At 45.4% G+C, this 14,592-nt stretch overlaps 1 protein-coding gene across 1 annotated transcript in view; it reads right to left on the bottom strand.

The window, feature by feature from the left end:
- Positions 1 to 14,592, bottom strand: part of LOC147736606 (equilibrative nucleobase transporter 1-like) — a 767,478-nt gene that overhangs the window by 402,384 nt on the left and 350,502 nt on the right. Inside the window, exon 7 of the mRNA XM_086953784.1 lies at positions 2,302 to 2,438. Coding sequence (XP_086809910.1) covers positions 2,302 to 2,438 — 137 coding nt within the window. The remainder of the gene's footprint in view (positions 1 to 2,301; positions 2,439 to 14,592) is intronic.

Genomic DNA, 14,592 nt, shown 5'->3' with positions numbered 1-14,592 from the left:
GACTCACTGGGCAGGGCGATGGCAACGACTGGGGCGGTTCGACGCCACGCCTGGTTGAGGTCCGCCAACTTTTCGGCCGATGTCCAGAGCACACTTCTGGATATGCCGTTCGATGGCCGTCGCCTCTTTGGCGACAAGGCAGACCATGGGCTTGAGCGTTTTAAGGACTCCAGGGCTACAGCCAAGTCCTTGGGCCTCTCGGCCCCACGCCAGCAATCGGGTGCCTTTCGTTCCTTTCGTGGCCACGGAAGGGGAGTCCCCACACGTGCTGCCAGCCACACGCCGCAGAATGTTCAACAGCGCGGTGGCGGCAGTGGAAACCGCTGTGGCGGTGGTCGGGGTCAACGGGGAGGCCAGTCCACACCTCCCTCCGCAGCGGCCGCCTCAAAACTTTCCTAGTCCGAGTTTTCAGGCCCATGCGACGCCTGTGGGAGGCAGGGTTCGCCATCACCTCTCCCACTGGCGCTCTGTCACGTCGGGAGGCTTTGTCGCAAATCTTCTCCTGTAATCCATTAACATGGCATGTAAGTCCAATAGTAAGGAAGAGGGCATTTGAACCATCTCCCGATGATATTCTGGCTGAAATTGAGAGGGAGGACCATATTGCTCATAATCCTCATAATCTCCATCAGAATCAGTGTCTTGGCATTTAACGTTAAGTTGAGAAGGGCCATCAGCGTAGCCAAAAGGTCCTTCTTCCTCATCAGATTCCTCTTCTTCCAGGAGAAGTGCAGGTGGTAACGGAGTCACCCTCCTTGGTGAGGTAATCTCTGGCGTAATCTGCCGTTTTTTAAGCAGGATTGAAAATGTTTCCACCGTCGACGGAACCGTCGACGGAACCGTCGACGGGATCATCTACTACGAAAGAATTGTCGACAAAGAAATCACCGTAGTTGACGCAGCTGTCGTCGACGTAGTTGTCGTCGATGCCGTGGTCATCGATGTTGTTGGTGTCGCGACACTCGCCGTCGACATAGTCGACATCATCATCGTCTAAACCATCATCGACGATACATATCCCACCGCCGTTGACATCGTCGACGAACCGGTCAACGGGGTGAGAAATGAAGAAGACTTTACCTTTGGAGTTTTCGTCGACGGAATCGAAGACGGCGTTGTCGACGAGAGAATCTTCTTTGATGACTTTACCTCAGAAGTCAACGATGATGGCTTTCTGAATGTTTTTGTAGATGCAGGAGGTGACGTTGGAGGAACAGAACTGGATTTCCTCTGAAGTTTCTTTTGGTAGTCCTTCCCTCTCCCTTTACACCTTGGTGAGGAGACTCGACAGGACTAAGCCCTTTAGCTCTAGCAGAGGTCTTTTTCAGGGCCTTACCAGGGCGTTTCTCAGAAGGTCAAGGAAAAGTCCTTCCTCTCCTCACAGACCTTCTGGAAGAGGTCGCAGAAGATGATTCATCTTCCTCTCCTCACAGACCTTCTGGAAGAGGTCGCAGAAGATGATTCATCACTGTCACTAGACACTGTCTCCTTCCTTGAGTTCAGCTTCTGGAGCCAGGTCAAAAGACACCCTTCACGATCCCGTAAAGTCTTGGTTGAAAAAGTGACAGCCTGCAGCCTTGTGGTCTGGGTACAGACCGTAAATGCAGTCCTTGTGCTTATCTCCAATATACAACCTCTTCTTAGAACAGGTAGCACAAGCTTTAAAGAGGGCCTTCTTCTCTTTATATGACATTCTGAAGGAATTGAAGGAAAAGCTGTAGAACTAAGTTTTAGGAACAAAACTGAGCAGAGCTCAGTGGAGACTCCCTAGCACAACGTGCGATAGAAAAATCTGAGGTTGTGAACTTCTCTCGGGAGGGTTGTAAGGAGTGAGTCCAATCTGAGTGGTTGTTCATTTTTTTGGTCTCTTTTACAAAAAGAGGTAGATAGGTTGCAAAACAGGAATGGGCCTAGGCCTGGGTTCTGTTTTAGGGATGGTTTCTATTGCTTTTTTATGTATACCGGGGACTCCCATTCCGACGACGGGGAATGATACAAGCATGGGAATCTATGAAAGTTCCAATACTGGAGTAAGTAATATTTAGACTAGTACCTGAGCAGGCAAACCTTTGAAAATTCTATTTAACCTAGAGAATGCCTAGAGTGATTGATTGTGCTGTGATTAGTACTCTCAAGTTTAGCAGGTTAAGCAAAGAATGCCAATATGTAAGTATATGGAATATTCAATGCTGGAGATAGAGCACTTAATCGATAAAGCTGCGAGGAGTAGAAGTTAAAAGCAGGATAGACTAAAGTAAACATAAAAAGGTCTGAGAATGGAACCATGAAGGGAACAATCACCTCTGTCCACCATGGATTCCGGTCCTTCGTCAATCTCATTCATGTTCACATAGGTACCACGACTGCGCCCGGCGCCATCTTGGGAGTCGGCAGTTGTTGCACTCAGGCAGCATGAAGCAGGCTTCCGACAAGTGATGCTGCACATAAAAGAGACAACCATGTTAGAGCTTAGACACATATCAGCCAAAGCAATCCTTATGCAGTACCCCGATATGCAAATGTGCTCACTTTTGAAACTATCTGATTTGCTAATGGGGGTCACTTTTATTTTGATGCCTGGGCCGACCCTAGTTATGTTATGTTATGTTTATTTTGATGGCATGCATTTTACCTGGGAGGGTATCCTGGCGCCATTAAAGGAGGGTGCTGCCCTGCTGGTGGACTATTAAAAGAGTAAGGATTGGAGCTTTAAAAAAAATTCTATGACTGAGCTGATGGCACTGATGTGCAGGGGGGTTTGTTCCAGGCTTTGGCGCCATGAACGAGAAAGCGCACCCACAGTTACGCAAAGAACATGGACCAGCAGGCCGACCAAGCAGAGGCTTCCGGTTGGTATATGGAAGATATGCAGCTGTTCAGGTATACAGGGCCTAGATTGAGCAGGGCTTTGTAAATGTGTGTTAGGAGCTTGAAGAGTGTGTATTTGTAAACTGGGAGCCGGTGGAGGATTTGCGATGTGTGTAGATATGAGTGCGGAAAGGGAGATTAAGTGCGAGTCTGGCTGTGGTGTTTTGTGTGACCTGAAGTCTCTTGGTGAGCCGTGTGGTGAAGCGGACTATAACAATTGGATTATTAATTAGGGATGATGACGCACCAGCTCAAGGAATAATCACAACCCTTGTCAGGGTGTACCCCTAAAGTCACCAAATTAGCCTGAGCTCAACCCTCTAATAGCTATCGCTCAGAGCAGACAGGTTTACATTAGAGCAATGAGTAAAGTATTTATAGAGTAGCAAAACAGTAATAAAGCTGAAATGCAACACAATAAAAATCGCAAACAGAATTTGTAAAAAAAAAAAAAAAAAAAAAGAGTACAATTTAATGAGCAAAATGACAAAAAACGATTAAGTAGAGCCAAAAAGAACAAAGTGCAAATGACAAACAATGGGCGTGGCAGGCTGATCAATGAACAATTTGATGCTGACCGCAATGGAGAGCAGGTCGGATGCACCAACCAGGTTTGTCCCAAGATTTTCCCTTCTGACTTTAGTCCTTTAAGTGCCAATCCACTTCAGGAGTATGCTTTTAAAGCCCCCATGACCAAGGGTGTTCAATTAGCAACGTACAGGGTGTTAGGCAGAGGGCAAACAGCAGGGTCTAGTTCAGGTCCAGTTGCCACTGGTCAGCTAGGTGGTTGCAGGTAAAAGCCTCTTTTAGCTTGTTGTGGGTCTGTAACTTTTACAGGAGGTCAAGCTTATGAGCCTTGGAGTCTGTCTACTTCTTTGTCCTATAAGTTCAAGAGAACAAGTCTAGTCCTTTGGGGCTCTTTTCGGGTCTCAGCAGGTCCACACCACTTCTAATCCTTCTCAGGTCCAGGACAAGTCCGAAGTGAGGGAGAAGTGTGGCTCAATGGTTAGAGCGGCAGACCCTGATGCAGAGGTCTAGCCCGGGACCAGGGTTCAATTCCCTGCCTCGGCGGGTCTTGGGCTCAAAAATTCCACGGAACTGGTAATTCTCACCTTGGTGCCTATTCCAATCATGGAGTTCCACTCTGCAACTCTGGGCAATAGCTTGCTTAATCTCCACAACGGCCCCCACAACGCTAAGGATGCCTGGCCTCCACCTTGGGGGTGCCCAGGAGTGGACGCCTCACAGGGAAAGCCAGGATGGGTTCCACAGCGGTATTCGTACAAGCGCCTTGAGACCTTTGCGGGTGAGTAGTGCGCAATACAAGTATCAATTTACATTTACATTTTTTACCACATTTATGCCAGACACGAGCTAGTGGGTGAGAATAACACCTGGGTGCATCCTAACCAATGGGGTAACATATTCCTGGGCCAACCCGAGCCACTTTGGAAATTTTCAAGATTGCAAAACTCCTCGGCAACACTAAACTTGGGCTCTGAGGTATGGGGAGCGTACTGTATTTGGACAAAATATCTGAAAAAATATTGTGATACAAAAATATAGTGCCAAGAATATTGGAATTTCAGAAATATAGTCGACAGGAATATCATAGGTAGAAAAATCATGTTAGTATTCTTTAATTTATTGTAGTGTGCTTCATTGAAATTTATATTTTTAATTGTATTAATGTATATCAATAATGGTTTCATGCCTTTTAATAGCAGGATATTGGGGTTTTAAGAGATAAGGGTAGGGAGATTTTCCAAAAGTGTATTTTAAAGTAAAATGTATAGTAATAATTTTAATGATATGCTAATTAATATTTTAAAATGTTCCAAATCATTTTATTACTTTTATGTTTTTAATAAAACTGAAATTGACGATTAATTAAATTGTATGGTAAAGGTATTAAGTGTAAAATATTTGTTATTAAGAGTTAATAGTAACTGGAAATATTAAAATATTGTAATAAAGTAAAATAATTAGAAACAATTTTTAGATAGAAGTTAACATTTTTCTGGGATGTTTTATTTATAAAATTATTTTAAAGTTATTAGTAAATAAAATACATATTTATGGTATTAGATTTAAACTATTGTTTAAATTATGAAAATGATTAATTAGTCAAAATAATTACAGAATAAAAATATTTAAAAATATATTTTAATATATTAACATTATTAGAAAACATTTTATATAAACATTTCACATTATATTTAAATTTATATTGTTTCAAAATTTTAATTTTATTTTACAATTATATTTTGTAAATTTTTAAATAAAAATGTGATTTATGTTATTTTTTAATTCTATGAATGTTAATTTTGGATTATGATTCTATTTCTTTTATTATGGTATAACGATTTAGAATGGTAGTACATTTAATATTTATATTCATTATTTGAAATAAAAAAGTTTTCATAACTATGTATATGTAGGTCTGTAGTTTTGGATAATGTGTTTTTTAGATTATGTGTTAATGTATTTTGTATTTAAGAAATTGTGTGTGAGTATGGAGTATTGATTGTGTATATAAAATGTTTAATTTGTATTAGCCTTCTTTAAAATGTGTTAGATTGAAGTGCATGAAGTAATTTTTGTTTAAAGAAATATTTCTATTGGTTTCATCAAAAACAACTGACATCTACGGGTACCAAACTAAGTGCAACATTTCATCATGTCACAGTAAAGATTCACTTCTCACATTGGAATCAAATGAACATACCGTTTACTATAAGTCCAGTATGTTGCTACCCAGGTCCATCGGTGTTCCAGCACTCCACTCCAATCCCAACTTCCCATTCCACTCAGTTTTTTTAAAGGAGTAAGAAAATAATTATGATACACCTCAACAGGGTCCGAAGACCTTTCGTCACCTGACATGAAGGGAGAACATATCTCCTCTGGATGGATAAACATGTCCAATAACCCCGCCCAGACCTAGACATCTTACTGAGCTTTCTCATCATGCCTACACATCTTTGAACAACCCTCCCCTGCAGCGGCCCACTCAACCACGTCAGCCGCACACTGCTTTTCACTACACCCATTCTGAGCAATTCAAGCAATTGCTACCCGCCTCTTGGCTAGTAGTAACATCAAATTCTGGAAATTAAAAGCCATTTTCTGACCTTTCGGTCTAGGGCCATTTCCCACTAAGCGAGAAAGACAGTGGAAGGGCAGTCCAGAAGCGCACAGAGTAACTTAGTCCTTCTATCACCTGCTCTATGTTGCACAGCTTGCACTTTTGGGAGGTATGAGCAATAATCATCCCCAAAAAAAGAGGAGGAGTCCAGCTCCCAGTGGGGAAGCACCCCCTGTTATTCCCCTGCCCCGCAGGTAACCAGTGATCCCAATGGGTACACAAGGGACTCACCATGGTTCATGTGGAGACCCAATATTTCTCTAAAGGCATTGAGGTACGATAAAATAATAAGTAAAGTATCTTCCGCATATAAAGACACCAATTGAGTAACGCCCCCCCTTCAAACCCTCTCTCCTTCCTCTGCTGTTGAATCTGAGCCACGAGGAGCTCACGCATAATGGCAAACAGGAGGTGTGACAGCAGACACCCCTGCCACGTGCGTCTCTCTAACCCCCACAGTGCCGAGCACCTCCACCCCACCCGCACCTAAGCACTGGGTTTGGTATACAACAAGCGTACATGGAGCAGAATCGGGGGCCAAACCTCATAGCCTCCAGGTCCTGCATGAGATATTGCCACTTGACTTTTTGAAAAGCCTTCGCTATATATCTGGACACCATAGCTGGTTCATCAGCACATGCATCAGGTGCCTCATAGTGGTTCTGCGACCCAGCATAACGCTGTATTGATCTCTATGTATCAGATGAGTAATGATTGGGCACAGCCTGAGAGCAAGCACTTTACAAAGTATCTTGGTGTCAGTATTGATCATCGCGAGTGGCCTATCCGCTGAGGGATCGGAAGGATCTCCCCCGGGTTTCAGCAGCATGGTGATGCAGCCCTCTCTCATAGATTCTGGAAGTACGCCTCCTTCCCACGCCTCTGAGTACACCTTCAATAATTGCGGTGTCAACACTGATGAAAAGGCCCGATAGAAATTAGTGGGATAACTATTGCATCCTGGCATCTTGCTTCAGGTAGGTGCCCCAACGCCAAGCAGATTTCTTCAAATGTGAGGTCCACCTGTAGATCCCGAGCCTTCAGATCCACTGGCTGCGGATGGTGCAGGGATGCCAGAAAGGTCTTTACTGGTGCCCATGACGAATGGCCAGAGTCACGGCACAACTGTTCTAAGTGAGTGCTCAATGTGTCCACAATGCATTCCTGCGCATATACCTCAGTGCCCTGAGCAGTGCGGTGGTGCAAAGTGAGGGATAGTGGGGTCTCCCTCCGAAAGAGCCAAGCAAGGAGGCATACAGATCTATCCACCTCACTATGGAGAAGCTGGCAATATGATTTAATAGTAAATTGCTCCAGTTTATCTCTGATCTCCGAGACGGCTCGTAAGTATTATTTCCCCAAACAACACTCCCCATCGTCCGGTGCCAACTGCTGGGACCACGTGAGAGCATCTTCCTTCTGAAGGAGGTCAGACTGCAAAGTGCGATGCATTCCACACAACAGACCAATACAGCAGCCTTGCAGAACTACCTTCATGACCTCCCATTCAGTCACACGAGACTGTGAGGTGCACCCGTTAGGTTAAAAAAGTCTTTTAATGCCCCGGATAGGGTCGCCCTCCCCTGGGGGTCCTCCAAGATCTCAGGGACAACATCCACATTCCCGGAGTTCGTCTAACCCCTCCCCATGTAAATTCAGTATACCGGGGCATGGTTCAACAAACAACGAGTGAAAAGTGACACCTCCAGAGCATCAGAGCCCACTGAGACTGGCATAAGAATGAGGTCAAGCCGACGAAAGGGCCCATGTGTCGGTGAATAGCAAATATATTCCTTGGATAGGGAGAGCTTGGCTCACCAAACATCACAGAAACCTCAATGTATCGGGCCTCACCTCTGTCGTTTGAGGTTTAGTACCCTGTCTCCATGGGTGTCAGTCAAGAATGCTGTCCATCACACAATTAAATTCCCCACCCAAAGTACTCTAGTATCAATCATAGGCGTGATAACATCCTGCATCTTCCGGTAGAAGGTCTCATCTTAAACACTGGGGCCATTCATATTCAGGATTACCTCCTCACCTGCAAGCCTACCCTGTACCAATATGTATTTCCTCTCTACATTCACCTGCATATACGTCAGCGATACAGGGACCCCAGGTGCCAACCATATAAGTACCCCATGAGAGAAGGTAAAATAGTTAGCACAGTATGACTTGCCGGCCATTTTGATCCTAATTTGGCTGCTTCACCATCAGTAAGGTGGGTATGCTGCAAAAAAAAGCAATGTCTACCATGCTTCTCTTGAGGAAGGAGTGCACTCAATATGGCTTCTTATAAGAACCCAGCCCCTCCACATTCCAGGTGAGAAGCTTATACATTCCTATGGAATACATGGCACAGCAGTGCCTAATGGACACATTCTGGGGACCCCCTATGACATAAGGCAAAGAGGTGCAACATGGAACTCCTAACAGAACCCAAATCAAACAGAACCTTTCCCTTCCCTCTCCCCATCCATGCATGTACTAACAAACTGTGCATGCAGGTCTACAGTGTGCGATGTATTCGGACATTCAGCATCATTACTCTAACAATCAACTGCAACCGACCCCCCCCCCCCCCCCACACACACAACCCTGGAAACCTCTACCACTCTTTCACTTCAGCAATCACAATCCCACACCCTGCCAAGTTGCAAGCCTTGTGACCCAAATAATACTCAACTAGCCACACGATCACAGGCCCAGCACATTGCCACCCTTCCCCCGATAAAGCCCACGCCAAAGTAAACAGAACCCAAGGAAGAAAACATGATATCAGCAGAGGGGATGCCACTCCCTTGCCAAAGAAGAACATAGTCTCTCAGTTCATTTACTTACTTTAGGCTATGACAATTAGGGACAACTGGTCTCCACTGCACTTCCAGCATCAAACAAGACCCCTGCAGTTGGAGAGATTCCCAGCATCCCTAGTTACAAATATTCAACAAAATCCAGGTTCATTTTAACCCCTCAGGATCGAATAGGGTCTTTCGGAACGTCAATGTCTTAGGACTGTGTCGCTGGCATCCCACCCTCCGGCACAGCCCCTCTCACCAGTGTCTCAGGTACCCGCAGCACATTGGGTCCAGTAGCGGCCATCGCACCATCCTCATGAACCTTAATGTGACCAGTACCTCCTGTTGGGGACCTGGATACGTCCCGCTGGAGACGTTGCTCCCCCCAAAAAAAAAAGGCTTTATTGTTATGTGGTTAAAAACCCTTACAACATAAAAACAATTGCAGCATATTCTTTAAAAGAAAAAAACAGTATATAAAATTACACAGAAATCTAAAATTTCCATTGTACATTGGAACTCGGGAGCGTTAATGTTCCACTCAAGGGTCAGCTTAGGGTCAGCCGGTTTTTAGTAGTCAGAGAACAGTTACTGAACCCAGAGATGGGGTGCCACACTGCCGTAATGGGGAGTGGTTGGGAACATTGATGGCTTCCAACTGTTTTAGCGCCTAGGTAACAAGTTTTGTTAATCCGATGTTCAGCTTTGTGCTGCTCGGGATTAAAGCTGCTATTATGGCTTGGCGGTATGATCGAATTCTGAGCCTGTTCCATTCTTCACGCAGTAAAAAAAGTGTGACGGTGAGCTTTGCAGGACATAGGCAAACTATGTGTTCCAATCCTTCGGTATGGTAGGAGCGCAGCCTACGAGTGTGGTTATCTGGTCGGCGCCTTTCTGGTAAATTCATTAAAAAAGGCCATTCACCCATCCTTAGAGCCAAAAACTTTCTTTTGAAAAAGAGTGCAAATTTACTTGATAAATAGGGGGGTACAACCCTGGGTTTAAAATTTGTGATCACTGCCCAGGCGTGTTTCCTTTTTGACAGTATTGCCCTGTCCGAGTGAAAGGACCACAGCCTGACGCTCTTCTTAAGGACTACTTTTAATGCCAACTGGGAGGGATTTGTTCCCCAGAATTCCTCAACACCGAGGTGTTGTAAACTATGGTTCAGGTGGAGCCGATATTTATTACTGGCTTGACTTTTCTGGATTTCTTGCCAGAGTCTGGCCTCCAAAGAGCCCTCCGGGGCATGACGCAGTCTATTACAAAACTTTATAAATGCACCAGCCTCTATGCCGTGATGGTCAAGTAGACCTAGTTCGAGGCGAACTTGTGCAGGGGATGCTGACTTTGGCAGATGAAATGCACGTTTAAAAATTGTAGTGATTAATTTATTTAAGAGGGTATTTGTGGTGCCCATCATGATCTCATGGCCATATGTTAATGAATTAGTTATCTTGGTATTCATCACCTTCAACAGTGGGATTAAGCTGGGGCCAAGTAGCTTTTTGGAGAGTTTCGTGGCGACGGTCAGAGCTTTGGTCCTCAGTGCTTCTTTCTGTTTGACAAAAGAACTTCTGGAGACAAGACATATTCCCAGATTTTTATAGTGAGTTGTTGAGTCAATTTTTACCTTGTTGAAATACCACCCACCACACGTTTTCTGTTGCTTCCCAAAGGAGATTGTTTTTGTTTTTGACAGATAAAACTCTAGGAAGTTGCTTTTAGTGTAGGGGAGCAGTTAATCAAGTAGCCTCTGTAGGGCCACTTTCATGTCGCTAAGCAGCACCAGATCGTCGGCATATATAAGGTTAGTAATACGTACTCCATCTAGTTGGGGCAAGTGGCTGTTAACGCTGTCAAGAATTTGTGAGAGATCCGATATAAACAGGTTAAAAAGGAGTAGTGCCAACACGCAGCCTTGTTTTACCCCGCTTCTCGTCTCAATCTTCCCAGAGACATGAGAGCCTTCACCCAGCTTGATTTTAATCCATGTTTCAGAATGGAGTTGAGCTATCGCAAGTAGCGGAGACCGGGGTGCGCACGGGGTGGCCACAGTAGGTCCCGAGGGACTCGCGTCGAAAGCCGCTTTAAAATCTACGAAGCAGCAGTGCAGTTGGGATTGTTGGACTTACGCTTTCTCTATCAAAACGGATAGGGTTAGTAGGTTAGTTGTTGTACCAGAATTAGCCACAAACCCCGTCTGATTGAAGGGGAGGCGCTTAGTTTCCTTGGTCCAGGTCAGTAGCTCGTCCAACAGAATGCTGGCGTCGTATTTAGACTCAACGTCTATAAGTACTATCATTCGGTAGTTACTGGGGTCGTTTCTCTTCCCACCCTTATATATGGGATGAATGATGGCACCTCTCCAGGACTCGGGGACAGTGTTATTTAATCTGCAATAAGAAAACAAGGGGGTCAGATGAACTGACCAGAATTCGGCTTCCGATTTAAACAGGGGGGAGACCATTTGGCCAGGGAGCACCATCGGCTCTAGCTTTCTTAATTAAACATAGAATCTTATGATTTAGTTCTCCCGGGGTCGCTGTCGTCTCTAAGAGAGGATCGATGTTATTCACACGAGCCGCATTTATGGATACTAGTGATGTACTTATGAATGAAGAGCTGAGGCCCGGCTGTGTTGGTTACGTAGCCTCCAAGGAAAGTACCTTTGCGTTAAGCGTACTAGAAAGGTTGGAACAGTCGACTTCCTTATTATTACTCTTAAAATGAGATTATAAATAGAGGGTCCATTCATCCACACTGATGTTTGCACTGCCATGGCCACTCCCACCTAGCTGGCCCCTATTTACAAGACACCAGAATTTCTTTGATTTTGGGTTCTTGCTTTCATAGAGGAGCTTCACCCAGAATTGATCCATGGCTGCGTGTTTTTCCCTACGTACTGCAGACTTAAAAGCTGCCTGAGCTTGCTTGTAGTCCGTGAGAGCAGTTTTATTACCTGGGCTCTTCCTGCATTTCCGAAGGGCACAATTTTCGCATAGCTTTAGCTTATTTGTAGCTGTTGAAATGTGTGGTCGAGATGCGAAGTGCTCAGTGGCCCTCTTAAGTGGAACTACTTCTAATAGTTGGTTAGTAAAGCTAGCCCAGGTGCAGACAGGCCGGAAATCAGTGACGGATAGTTGAGTTAACAATCTTCTACATTTTTCAATAAAAAAGGGTGCCGCATCATCTGACCATTTCATCCTTTTTAAATTATCCGTGTAGCAGGCTGCATGTGTATGAGCGAGCTCCTGGTAACGCAGGATGTTGGCACATATTGTTATAATTTGCAGCCGGTGGTCACTCTCACCTTGTGGTGCAATATGATAACTCTCAATAAAAGGGAGAAGTTCCATGCTCCCTAGGGAAAAAATCCAGAAAGGAGAAGATCCGGCCATCGGTTCGAGTCCAGGCGGGAGGAGTATTCGTGGGGAAATAGCCTACACTATCTAACTGGGTAACTGCATACTCCCCCAATTTTGATGGTCTGTTTCCTACGGGAATTGACTTTGTGGCAAGGTATAAGTGAACCATAGAGAGGGCTGATTCTGGTTCTTCTGAAAAGTTGCAGTGAAGGTTGGTGTTAAAATCTCCTTTCATTATGCTAGGTATACTGCCATATTCACTGAGCAGGTTGCAGGTGGTATTAGTCAGGCAATCCAGTTTTAATTTTTTCTACATGCTACGTGGGGACATATAAACGTTCAGAAGAAGGAGCTGGCTATCGATCTGATTATTGCCCAAAAGGATTCCGGAGAGCCAATTTTCCTCAAACTTTAACTGCTTAATGGACTGGGAAAGTTTGGTTGACACATAAATTGCCAGGCCGCCACTCGGCCTGCCAAATTTGGATTGTCTTGTTACGAAAGGCGCAAATTCAAGGTAGCCATCGATGGGAATACTGTCTGTTGCCCAGGTTGCCTGCAGTAGAATAATATCATGTTCCTTTAGAAAACCAAGGGTAGCTGCTGATTGGATTTTGTGACCAAGGCCGTTTTTGTTCCAGGAACATATTGACAGACCGAGGTTGGGGGTTTTTCAGTCAATCCTGCTCCTTACTAGGGCTCCAGGGAGCCATGACCAATCAACAATTTTGCGGTTTTGCTGGTTTATTTGGTACTCCTGGGTTGCTATGGGAGAGCGACTTCTTGCTGACTTTAATACGTTGCTCCCATCTTCCTCCCCCTCCCTGAAAGCGTCAGGGATCTGCCTCGCTAAGCGAGCGGTCCAGGCGGATATCGGTCATGTCCAGCCAGGACTAAACATCCTCCAGGCATTTGAAAAAGTGGGATTTCCCAGAGGCAATAACACAAGAGTTTGGCAGGGAATAAAAGAAAATTCCTGAGATACATATATCGTAGTTGTCTTTTACCTGAAGGAAGTACTTGTACCTTTTGTGGATCATCTGGGTATAATCAAGATAAATGGCTATGTTACAATTTTCAAACTGTTGGATGGGAGCCTCCCTTGCAGCTTTCAAGATCGTGTCTTTGTCCCTATAGTTCGGGATCTGAGCAATAAACATCCTGGGAGGGGCGCCCGGTGAGGGGTTGGGGCAGTACCATGGGCCCTATGGGCCCTTTGAATGACAAAGATATTAGACACGCCTTTAGTGGAGAACACACTCGTCACCCAGTGCTCCAGGAAATGCTCAGCAGATTAAGGCAAGCCCAGCAGGCGCACATTATTTCTCCTGGAATGCTCCTCAGCATCCTCAACTCTATGTTCAAGAGCACTTGAGACCGTTTGAAACCTAGCGACCTGGATCTTCAATTTTTACACTTCAGTTTGCGGGGTAGTAATCTTGGTCTCAGCGGTCTCAACTTTAACAGCTACTTCACAAATCAGCCATCAACTTCAATGGATACCCCTGCAATCTGCTGCTCCAAGGCCATTCTCCATCCCGATATGGCCTCCAAGAGTGTGGCGCAAGATGATTCCTCATGACGCTCTAATGAGGTGGCGTGGCAGGACATGGTGTACTATGAAATAGAATCTCACTCTTGTGGCCGCTGACACCCATGTTGGAAGGATGAAAGAGGAACCATACAGTACAATGTCCAAACTGTGCTACAAGGTACCAGGAGTCCCCCTGCATTCCACCGCACAGTTTGATGCCTCAGCTTAGATCACAGCGCAAAAGGTCTAATCAATGCAGGAAGTGGAGCAGGTGACAGGTCCCAAATCTCAAAGTCATCCATCCCAGTCAGCATCCTTCATGCACTCGCCATCAGATGCCGGCAGTACTCACAAACTACGAACCTCTCGGAGTTGGCTAAAAATATTACGTCCAAAGATGCTGCATGAGTGCCAAGAATAAAAATGCCTCAGTGGAGTCCACGGCAGGCCGTCAGTCCTCTTAAATAGGATTCATGTCTAGGGCACCATATCCCATTCAGACAGGCTGCAGCTAAACTTCCCACAGGCGCAGCCCCACACCAGTCATCCCCCAGAGTAGACCTACCAGGAACAGGCCTGACTCACAGTGGTGGAGCCAGGAGGGACTCCCAGCAGTGCCTCTCCGATGTTGAAGCGCAGCCTCCTGGTGACAGGTTTCCACCAAACAGGTAATTTTCCACGCCCCTATGTCTGCTGGTACTGAACTGTGCTTTTCTGGTGAGCGCAGCCCACTCCCAACCAGCTTCAACAGTTCAATATACCCTTTTGAGGGCCTGGGTGCCTCTCAGCCATCTCTTGTCTTAATACAGCCCCCACCTCCCCCAGCACCACTCGACAACTATCTCAGCGAGGCCACGTACCATTTATAGGGAGTTT

The sequence above is a fragment of the Lissotriton vulgaris genome, chromosome 1_2, assembly GCF_964263255.1.
Source record: "Lissotriton vulgaris chromosome 1_2, aLisVul1.2, whole genome shotgun sequence".
Lineage (NCBI taxonomy): Eukaryota > Metazoa > Chordata > Amphibia > Caudata > Salamandridae > Lissotriton > Lissotriton vulgaris.
This window is presented reverse-complemented; position numbering and strand designations above follow the sequence as displayed.